Source organism: Asparagus officinalis, unplaced genomic scaffold, assembly GCF_001876935.1.
Source record: "Asparagus officinalis unplaced genomic scaffold, Aspof.V1 AsparagusV1_Un21, whole genome shotgun sequence".
NCBI lineage: Eukaryota > Viridiplantae > Streptophyta > Magnoliopsida > Asparagales > Asparagaceae > Asparagus > Asparagus officinalis.
In genome coordinates, this window is record NW_017972287.1 from 49,393 (window position 1) to 60,816 (window position 11,424).

An 11,424-nucleotide genomic window follows, 5' to 3' on the forward strand; every position below is an offset into this window, starting at 1 on the left:
TACGGGCGAACCGCTCAAATCAGGCGAGCCTAACAGTTTAGGCGAACTCCGCTTCTTGGGCCAGGTTCCGAGTACAGAAGAACCACTCGAATCAGGCGAGCCTAACAGTTTAGGCGAGCTCCACTTCTTGAGCCAGGTTCCCGGTTATGGCGAACCTCTCAAAACAGGCGAGACTACTAGTTCAGGTGGGCTGCATAAAACTCCCACTTGGTCAAATCTTCATATAGTTAGGACCAAAGCCACAATCCCCCACCAATCTTCTTCAATAGGATTGCGGGACCCCCACTGTCACGTTAACGGTCACTTCTGACAAAATCAACTTATCAATCCCTCCTAACGGGATGATAAGTCCTCATAGTTGCTCCAATCGCAACAAAACTCCCACTGTCATGTTAACACTACACCTCTAACAAAATCAACTTACCAATTCTCTTCAAAAGGATGGTAGGTCCTCAAAGTCGTTCCAATCGCGACAATCCCTGTCACGTTAACATCAAACCTCTGACAAAATCAACTTACCAGCCCTCTCCAATAGGATGGTGAGCCCACCAAAGTCGCTCACATCGTGACGGACAATTCTGTTATGTTAACTGTCACCTCTAATAAAATCAACTTATTAATCCCTCCCAATGGGATGATAAGTCCTCGTAGTTGCTCCAATCGCGACAAAACTCCATCAGGTTAATAATCACCTCTGATGACCGGCACCGTTATTCCTACGAATAACACAGCCTAAGTAATAACCTACCATGTGACGTGTTATTACTTCCGTCGATAGTCACACTCCTACGTCCCTAAACTACTTGACCTATTCCATATATCCTAACAATTCTTTAGGCTAACCGATGGGTAGTAGCCTACCACGCGATGGCTCCTACAACAATCGATTGTCACATTCCGACATCCCTGAACGATTCGATTATCATCTATGTGGTCCCCGACAACGGCGACAATTATCAAGGGCGGCCCGGCAGGCGACATGTCCGTCAGTTCCCCCGAACAATAACTCGCCGAGTGGCGAGTCAAAGTTGGGTTCTTCATTTGGCCGCATACACGAACAACTGCTCTTACCCCTTCGGTCCCACTTGAGCTACAACGTGAAAATCGGAGTTAACCCGATCCCACGCCGTGAGCAACCAAGAGCAGAAAAGGAGCCTAACGACTAAGTCCAAAGCAGAATAGTCGAAGGCTCGCCATGTTGCTAGGGATGGCATAAGTAGTTCAACTCAAGCGCCAAACAGCGTAGGCGAATCCAACATGAGGACCAAACACAGATCAAGCACATACTAAATGCAACAAGAATGCAGAGCAAAAAAAAAAGCAACGCAAAAGTGTAACAGGCCATTATGGGCCAAACTTACATAAGGTTTTGAGAGTTTAATACGTATAACATTGACAAAATTACAAAACTATGGTTCGGCAAACGATCGGACGCACTACATCAGTTTCAAGAGGCTGAAGCTCTTACATAAGGTTTTGAGAGTTTAATACGTATAACATTGACAAAATTACAAAACTATGGTTCGGCAAACGATCGGACGCACTACATCAGTTTCAAGAGGCAGAAATCTGGCGAGGGCAGCCTCGCCATCCTCTTCCTCCTGGCGAAGAAGTTAAAGCCCTTTTGCCACTACTTCGGCAGCATGGCTGAGCCGCATCTTCTCGTGCTCGAGCTCCCGCAGCCTCGCCTCGCCTTTGAGGGACCCAGCGTCTTCAAAGAAGGCGGCATCCAGGTAGGCGTCCATCTCGGCCAACACCGCGCGATGTTGCTTGCGCAAGCGTTGGAGCTCGGCCGGCCGCTCTTGCCTGAATGCGCTTCGCCAAATCTTCACGTTCGAACATGAAGCGTACCGAAAAGAGGGGTGGTTCGGCCGAAGTGTCGTCCTGCGCCAGCTCCTCGAAGCGGTACATCCATCCTTCTAAGTGGCCGAGCTCTCGCTCGCATCCAACTTCGGCGTCAGTTGGGTTGAGAGCTTCGTGGGCTTCCCGAGCAGCTTCAAACCAACGAGCTTTTCTCCCGGAGGAGAACTTCTTGGACTTGCGGGGGGAGATAGAGCCGGACGAGGACACGTACTCCTCGAACTTGGCTTGGTCGAACTCGTACTCGACCTCCTCCACGACCGGGATTGCAATCCGCGGCTGCGACGCATCGATCTCGTTGGCGAGATCGTCGGCTCCCACTGTGGTCGCCAGATTGTTCGCGTGGAAAACTGTTTTCTTTTTCATTGAGATAATTGTCATCTTGGATTACAAAGATCCGGTCTTTTATAGATCCGGTTACAACTAAATCAAAGAAAATAAAGAAAAATTACAACTCTCCTCTGTGAACAAATCACGAGCTCCTGTTTTGCGGTCGCTCGCTTTGGTGGGTTCTTTGCCTGCGCCGGGGTTAATCCGTGGACCACCGCGCGATCTAGATCCGGTCGGATCTACACGAGTATGCGGGTATTATTCCACGAAGGGAATAATAGCCGGGAGGGATTAATCCACCAAGGGAATAATCGCTCGGATCTCGAGATCTAAGACCAAGCTTAGATCTGGAGTGTAGTCTCGTGTAGATCTCAGATCTGTGCTTTCTTCCTCTCGAGATCCTGCCTTTTCTGACGTGGATGGTCGCCGAGGATCAGATCTGTACGTCCAAGTCTTCAAGTCTTCAAAACTCCGAGTTCACTCTTCAATCCGGCAGCGTTTCGGCTCTTGAAAGTTCGACCTCTGAAAATGAACATCTCTAGGCCAAACGTCGGCCACCTCTGGGTGGCCGGCACTGTGCCGAGCCACCTTGAGGTGGCTCGGCTCTTGGCCAAGCCACCCCAAGGTGGCTCGGCCACCGAGCCACCTCAAGGTGGCTCGGCTAAGGCCGAGCCACCTTGAGGTGGCTCGGCTTTTGGCCGAGCCCCCGCGGGTGTTTGACTTTTGTCGTTTTGCGTTGTCTCGTTTGTCCGTGTTTCGGTTGACTTGAGACTCTGATTTGATGATCTGATTTGGCAGTAAGTCGGATTCCTGATTTGGCAGTAAATCCGCTTCTGAGTTCGGGTCCGAAACTGATCTTGATTCGATCGTGATTCGTCCGAGTCCGCTCTCGGTTGGATGACTCGTTGATTCCTCAACTCGTTAGCTTGATTCTGCACGCGGGTAGATTCATTCCGTTGTTCGCGTGCGATTTGTCGATCTCGTCGCCTCGTTGGTTCGTCGGTTTGTGCCGAGCTGAGCTAAGGGACCTATAAGCAATTTTATATGCCTACACGCACCAGCAAGTATGGCGTTTGTACTTCGACGGCGCTTCACGAGCAACTAATGTAGCAAGTGCTCCTAGAAGTTCTAAAATTTCTTCCGGAGTTGGAGTTGTCTTAGTTTCCCCGGGAAAACACGTGATGCCTCGAGCTTACTCGTTGACTGAACCGTGCTCAAATAACGTAGCCGAATATAATGCATTACTCATAGGACTCAGTTTCGCCAAAGAACTGGGGATTGAGTACCTCGAAGCCTGCGGCGATTCTCAACTGATAGTTAAACAAGTTCAGGGAGAGTACGGGGTCCGAAGCCAAGATTTAATACCATACCATAAGATGGCGGTGGAGATGGCAGAATCATTCGAAGGATTCTTTATTGAACATATTCCACAGCTACAGAACACTTACGCAGATGCGTCAGCGGCATTGGCCGTATCTCTGGCACAACCTCCTGAAACGGAACAGTTTGTTACGGTAAGAACTCACCAACTCCTAGTACCGCTTTACAATGAAGATGCCAAGGAAGAAGAGGTTCAAGAGGTGCACGCTACTCAAGTCGAGTTCGAGCCACGAGATTGGCGTTTCCCCATCATCGACTACGTCTTGCATGGAATCTTGCCAGAAGATGTGAAGGAAAGAGAGTCAATCAGACGAAGAGCACCAAGATTCTACTATAATACGGAGAATCGAACGCTATACCGCAGGGGGTACGATGGGCTGATATTGCGTTGCCTATCAACCAAAGAAGCCCAAGAAGTGCTTAGAGAGGCACATGAAGGGGAGTGTGGCGCGCACGAGCCTGGCCCCAAGCTTTATGATCGCATCAGAAGAATGGGGTATTTTTGGCCTTCCATGATGAGTGATGCAGTCACGTATGCTCGAAAGTGTGATGCATGTCAAATACATGCGAATTACATGCACCAACCTCCGGAGCATCTACATCCTTCTGTTACGTCATGGCCGTTCGAGACTTGGGGAATGGACATTGTTGGTCCTATAAATCCTCCGTCAGTCAAAGGCGACCGGTTCATCCTGGCAATTACCGATTACTTCTCCAAATGGGCTGAAGCAGTTCCACTCAGAGAAGTTAAAACGAGTAATGTCATTGCATTCATCAAGCACCATATCATCTATAGGTATGGTGTTCCAAGACGAATCATACATGACAACGGTCCTCAGTTTGTCAGCAACGCCTTCATAAGGTTCTGCGAAAAGTTTAAAATTCAGGATATCTCGTCAACGGCTTATAATCCCACAGCAAATGGATTAGCTGAAGCCTTCAACAAGACTATCATAAAACTCTTGTCAAAAATCGTGAAAACTAATAAGCGGGATTGGGATGACAAGCTCGGCGCGGCTCTATGGGCCTATCGGACCACGGTGCGCACACCGACGGGAGCAACCCCGTATTCACTGGTATACAGATGTGAAACTGTTCTTCCATTGGAGATTCAAATCCCGTCTCTTCGGATCGCTCTTGCAACCCAGATGACGATCGAAGAATAACATCAGAAACGCCTCGAAGAACTCGAGAGGCTCGATGAAAAGCGCCTGGAAGCTCAACAACATATTGAGTTTTACCAAGCTAGAATTTCTCGAGCCTTCGACAAAAAGGTTCGACAAAGGAGTTTCAAAGAAGGGGATTTGGTTCTAGCTGAAAGGCGGCCTATGATCCTTAATTCCAAGAAGAAGGGCAAATTTGAACCCAAATGGGAAGGGCCATTCGTAGTAGAGACAGTCTACTCGAGTGGCGCATATCGCCTAGTCACCAAGGACGGCGATCGGCTTATGATGCCAATAAACGGCAAGTTCCTGAAAAAAATACTATCCTTAGTATCTTCAGGATAACCAATGTATCGGGAAGTTTCCACAAGAATACCACATGGGGTATTCTTAGGGATAACCCAACCATTGTAGTATTGATGAATAAGAAATCCACGTTCGAACTCCGAATGTCAGAATGTTTCTTCTTATTATTATCAAAATTCTCTAACTCTTATGAGTTATGTTTGTGAGATGAGATCCAGTCCTCTGATAGGTTAATCTTTCCTCACCAAACCATCCGCTAATCAATTTAAACGACGGTGGATCCACCAAAATTTCTATCTGCCAGTCATTAGCATTTCTCAGACTTAATATGTTAGGTCCTAATCACCTAACAGTAAAGTCCTCCTTTGAGTGATAATACGAGTTGGCACTTTCTTTGCTACCTGTATTCCACTTTCTTTGCTTTCAGGTCAAACCTATAAAAGTTAGGGCCAAAGCCAAATTCCTCTCTCGATTCCTTCCATGAACGAGAGATCCACTTTCAATTCGAACAGTCAAACCTGTAAAAGTTAGGATTGTTCCCGATCTCACTTAGTCAAACCTACAAGTAGTTAGGACTAAGACCGAGTTATTCCTTTTCGATAAACGAAAATCCGCCTTTGTTCCTTTTTCCACCAGACCTATAAAAGTTAGGGTCGAAATTGGGCTTTCTCCTCAATGAATGAGGGATTCTTTTGATTCAAATGACCAATCCTATAAAAGTTAGGGTCGTTTGAACCTTTCCGATTCTCGGAGTGGAGATCCCACTCTTAGTTTTATCATTTCGGATTCTGGGGGTGGAGATCCCACCTTAAGTTTCTTTTCCAACTGAAGATAAAATATAAAATTCTTCCTCTTTGGTACCGGGAGATAGAATATAAAATTCTTCCTCTTCCATTTTCCAGTTCGTCTTTACCCTGAGAAAAGACAAAATTCCCAACTTCCAATCTGTGCACTTGGTGCACGGGGAATTTTATCCCAACTCCTAAATAGAGATAAGCCTACGCCTAACACGCGTTGCCGGTTTAGTCTTTCACCGATTGAAAAAGACACCAGAGTATAATTCTGGGGACTTTCATCCCGAATCCTAAGTAGGGATGAGTCAACGCGTAATACGCGTTGCCGGATGCCATATTCTCGTAAGAAATGGCAAAGTCTATGTATTCAAAATCATAGCGTTAAGTCTAAGAGAAGCAATTCTCTTAGCACAACGTTACATGTGAAACGGGTTTTAATAATTCACATGCTAGCCCGATTCAAACGGTAATCGGTAAAGGTACGTCAAACCCGTTGATGGCTGGGGGTTTGCCAAAAATCCCAAAGTCTATGTCTAACACGCATTGCTGGTTAGTCTTTGATCCTGTAAATCTTGTCATTGCTGAGTTCAAAATAAATAAAGAAATATCATAACTGAATCAAAGGCTGAGTTTCTATTAATAGATCAAGCTAAAGCATACAATAAAAAGCTCATCATCCTGAAGACAGTCGGCGGCTAAGAACATGAGATTTTAACTTAGAAAGCTTGTCTATATAACTCTGTTCTAGTTCTACTTGCAGGTCAGCTCGGATGGATTCTTCAGAATTGCTCAAGATCCTCGCAGCTTCATTCTTCAGCTCCATCAATCTCGCCTGCGTAGGTCCTAATCTCTCAAGCATCTGCTCGCGAGACCTCTCTAGTCCAGCCAACTCTTCCGCCATAATACCAACAGATTCCTCGGCAAGCTTCAAGGCCTTCCTCAATTTATCTACCTCCTCACGCTGAGAGCCCAAAGAATTGAGTAACTCGGCTCTGTCAGTATCCTTCCTGGCAATACCAGCCATCAGCTGTGCGACGGAATGCTCGTATGACTGAAGTTCATGACCGATGGAAGATCTCAAATCATGCCACTGCGACAACCTATTCTCCAGCTGAGAAGACACGAAAGAAGAAGCTCCGCTAGCCTGTAGCTCCTCCAACTCCCGAAGTTCAGACTCCAGGACAATAAATCAGCGGCGAGGGAGTCAGCTAACTCCGAGTATCCGTCATCTCGGATCATCGTCATGTAGCGAGAAAGGGAACGTCTGTACTGATCAAAACCATATCCTTGGTGAAGAACCTTCTCGATCATGCTGTTAAAAAAGACAACGAAGGAGTTGAGATCCATCCGGAATACGTCTCTGCGAGGATCGGAATCAGACAAGATGGCAAGGATGTGATCATATGGAGAAGGCCGAGATCCTACAAACAACAGTATGGAAGGCTAAGAAATTATTGAATACGATAAGGAAATTTAAAAGCAACTTCCGAACATACCAATGTCAATGGAGGCCCCCTCGGGCTGAGATCTGACAGGCTCTGAGATAAAGGCAGGAGCAGTCGTAGAGGGTATATCAACCCCTGTAAGCAAATCGGTCATACCTCTCAGCTGTGGCGGGAAGACACCGCTTTCAGGCAGACTATCAGTCCCAGAAACTGTAGTGGCATCAGGCACAACGGCTGGTCCTATAGTTGCACTTCTTTATTAGTCAAAATAAAAATTTAGACGAATAAGGAGGATCGGGATGATAAGGTCATCTGCATACCTGTAGGTCCATCATCCTCAGGTATCCGGGGAATGCCAGGAGTCATAAGAGTAACAGTCCCGGTGGCTGGTCCTATGATTGCACCCATATATTAGTCAGAAGTCAGATAAATAAAGAAGAGTACGATGTCCCTAAATCGCATGCGTTCCTGTAAGTCCGTCACTCCGAGGTAAGCTAGATATGCCGGGAATCGATATTGGGTTAATCCCAATGACTGGCGCTGTAATATTAATCCTTCGTTAGTCAGACAAAAGATCAGGCAAGATGAAGGGAATCAGATATATACCTGTGAATGAATAACTTTCAAAGGGTGGTCCCACGGTTCTTCTGGTGGCCTGCTCAGCCAACATATCGGCTAATAATCCAGCGTCGGGTTTCGAGAAACTTGGTACAGGAGCACACCCATGTTCCTCGAAACCTACATCATGATAGGCTCCATCCTCAACTGGCTTTTCCATCGCGACATCTGCAGGATAACCTAAATGTTGGAAGATGAGGAAGAAAGGAAAGCTCAGAAATACCTGCAGCAAAAACAGAAGATTCTCTTTCCCCATGCTTGAGGAGGGTATCATTGGATGTAGATATACCTGAATATGGGACGGTGGGCTCAACACTATTCACCTGCTCAAGATCAATGTTTAGATCGATGCCCAGAGAACCGTCATGAAGGGCGTCGCACATCTGCTGCATGAAGCAATCCATGTTATCAGATCCAGGAGATACCGGACCCGATGGAAGTTCGCCCTATTCAAAGAACCCTGGAGCATAAAACATAGTTACGAATCCCAAAAGGTAAATCACCTTAAAGCAATAAAAATAAATGTTATCTTCCCCTCCATCGGCGATGCTTCCTAAGTCCACTCCATAAGGACGCTGACCGTCGTGGGGTTTATGAGCGGTCTTCTTCCTTTTCGGGGCGCCAGCCCTCCTAGGACCAACAGGTCGGTCATGCACAGACTTGTCACACGTCTCAATGTGCGTGGGAGCTCGATCGTCGGGCCCTGAGCTCGTATAACGAGGAGCTGGCGACTCATGATCGTCAACTGTCCTACCTAAAGTTGTTAGACCCTAGAGGGGGGATGATTAGGGTCTTATGCTAATCTAATCTGATTTAATGCCAATTAAAATTAATTAATAAGTTATCCTAGCAAGTATGAAATACAACAATGTATATGAGCTAGGATAAGTAATATGAACAATAAGATATATCCTAACAAAGAGATATAGGCAACGTATGTGCAAGGATATATAAGCTCAAGGGTAAACAATCTAAACTAGATAGTGGGCAATATAATCAACAAGCAATATACAAAGGCGATATAAGATATAAACATAAAAGTAAGTGCGCCAATGCAATCACAAACAAACAATATGATTACGGACGGCTTGGATTCCCAACATATAGTTGGTCATAGCCGAACTGACGAGCAAAACGGCAGGGAAGGTAAGGCTCTATGTGGCATCGGTTCTTCACCCGGAGAACAAGATACCCAACGCGGATGTTCACTAACCAGCGGAAATAACCAACGTCGAGAACAGTCCGGTCACTTCTAGGTTTCTCCTCGTCAATCAGCACGTCACCATAGCGACCCGAAAAGTGAGGAAAACACTTGAAGAACTCCCAGCTCTTACGGACTCGAAGCTCTCGTTGAACATCACTGAATTTGTTCCCGAGCCATCTGCTCTTCTCCAACAGCTGCATGAAAGGAACGGGGACATCAACAACGCTGGGCACCGACATCAAATCAGGACGGTGAAGAACGAGCCACGCCATCAGATATGCGTAAGGAAGCTCGACCTTCGGACAAATAAGCTCAGTCGATGGTTCAGAACCCATCTGGGTAAAACTGCTGACTAGACACCTAAGCCCGCAATGGATGCCAGCAACCATCGCTGGGAGCAGGGAAAGCTCTCTCCCGTAAGCTAGCTGAACGGCAGGGAAGAGCACCTCGATAGGTAAAGCGTCTGAAGGCTGATATGGAACAACACATTTCTTCAACCAGAGAGCAAGGTAGCCTGCTAGTAGAGTCCGGGGCCCAATGGACCTCTGTGCACGGCGGAGAAACGAACGAAACTTGGTTCCTGCAGGAAAAGCTCCCTCAGCACTGGCAATGGTGTAAGAACGAGCCTCAGCCTTCTCCAACAACTCATTAATGGCGGTAGGGGTCAACACATCTAACTCACGAATGGGCTCGCTGGAATCACCCTCCAAATTCTGGAACAAATAGCTAGCAAACTGCTTCAAACTGATCTGCTTCTTCCTTTTCGCTAGAAGAGAAGTCTGGACCAAGGAGGTATAATAGTGACAAGTAAGATCCCAGAGAGTGTCATACATATCGGGAGTATCTTTCTTCATACACTCCAACTGCTGGTTCGAGGGAAAATACTCCTGATATGGACAATCCCCCATCGGAAGACCAGAAACCTGATGCATCTCATGCAAGGCCAACCCTAACTCGCCACCGCTGGTCAGAAAGGTGTTACTGTCAGGCATGTAGGTCTCTAGCAACGCCAAGAAATGGCGGCAGCTGACCGGGATTCCGTACATGGTGGCTCGTATAGGTGCATACAATCCACTGCTCTTCAAATCCCTCTCCCAGCGCGCCAAGACGAAACTGGTCATACGTGCCCACCACCCCTTGGCTAGTGAGGAAGCGTGAGAAAGCCCAACCATAGCATCTATAATCTGGTGGAGGTAACCTTCTCCCAATAAGAGCCAGACGGTTACTCACGGTAGGAGCAGCTGCTGACACCTCGCCTGGGGGCGCAGTGTTAAGGCTCATGATCCCTGGTCGAAGACCACGAATATGATGATACCCGCTAGAACCTGGAGTCTTGTGATGAGAGGCATATCCACACTGAACACGCTCAGCATCATCAGTAAGGTGCCAAGACATCTGTCGCTCCACGGCCTGTCCCTTCAAGTGACTGAAAGAATATTGACGCGGAATGGAGGGAATGTACAAGAGAGCTCCTTCGTCGAGAGTCAGCCAGTGTTCCTCGGTAAGGGTCAACGTAGCAGGATCCTCGACGTGATCTCCGAACAGGAAACTCGGCTTCTTTAAAGCCTGAGTAGAGGAAGAATCCGCAGTAAAGGTGGCATCCGTGATAAGCTGGCGCAAACAATGACGCCCTCCTTCCCGTATCAAACGACAAGATTCGTCGGAACGATCTCTGTCAAACCGAGGGAGTGGACTAATGGCCTGCCTGAGAGAAGCTGAAGAGAAGACCTCCCGGCTACAACCAGTATTGGCATGAGGAGGAAGGCTGCCCGCAGGAAACTCTACTGCAATAAAGCACAAGGGTGGAGTCAGAAAATCCATCTCATAAGAAGAATGATAAGCTCATTCACGGAATAATTGGAGAGACGATTTTGAGTGTCCTACACCGGAAGAACGGTATGCATCATCACGTAAATAACGTGGTAACATACACCGACCTATAAGGTGTAGGACGACACAAAATCGCCCCAATATACCAGAAGACTTGAATTGGCCAAGCAAGACAAGTCTGAAACCTTAACCCCCGCGAAGGAGGGTGTCGGTTCTTCCTTCATGACCCGCAAAGAGGGGCAGAGAAAAGAGCGAAACTTGGTCCCCGCGGGAAAAGCTCCCTCAGCACTGGCGATAGTGTAAGATTGAGCCTCGGCCTTCTCCAACAACTCATTAACGGCGGAAGGGGTCAACACGTCTAATTCACGAATGGGCTCGCTGGAATTACCCTCCAAATTCTGGAACAAATAGCTAGCAAACTGCTTCAAGTTGACCTGCCTCTTCCTTTTCGCTTGAGGAGAAGTCTGGACCAAGGAGGTATAATAGTGACAAGT

The 11,424-nt window shown here is 47.3% G+C and overlaps 1 protein-coding gene across 1 annotated transcript; it reads right to left on the reverse strand.

Annotated features, from left to right (window-relative positions):
- Nucleotides 1-7,729: 7,729 nt before the first annotated feature.
- LOC109827101 lies at nucleotides 7,730-8,351 on the reverse strand. The gene is made up of 3 exons (XM_020394067.1): nucleotides 8,186-8,351; nucleotides 7,885-8,076; nucleotides 7,730-7,818 (listed from the first exon to the last, which is right to left on the reverse strand). Exons 1-3 carry the CDS (start codon nucleotides 8,298-8,300, stop codon nucleotides 7,730-7,732), a joined length of 396 nt encoding a protein of 131 aa, XP_020249656.1. The 5' UTR covers nucleotides 8,301-8,351.
- Between the last annotated feature and the right edge of the window lie 3,073 nt (nucleotides 8,352-11,424).

What these genes read in the sequence shown, in the direction of transcription:
- LOC109827101 (XM_020394067.1), bottom strand. Translation starts at nt 8,300, where the DNA reads ATGGATTGCTTCATGCAGCAGATGTGCGACGCCCTTCATGACGGTTCT. An exon ending in GCCCACCGTCCCATATTCAG is followed by an intron (nt 8,077 to 8,185) that starts GTATATCTACAT and finishes TCCAACATTTAG; the next exon opens with GTTATCCTGCAGATGTCGCG. An exon ending in TGAAAGTTATTCATTCACAG is followed by an intron (nt 7,819 to 7,884) that starts GTATATATCTGA and finishes TTAATATTACAG; the next exon opens with CGCCAGTCATTGGGATTAAC.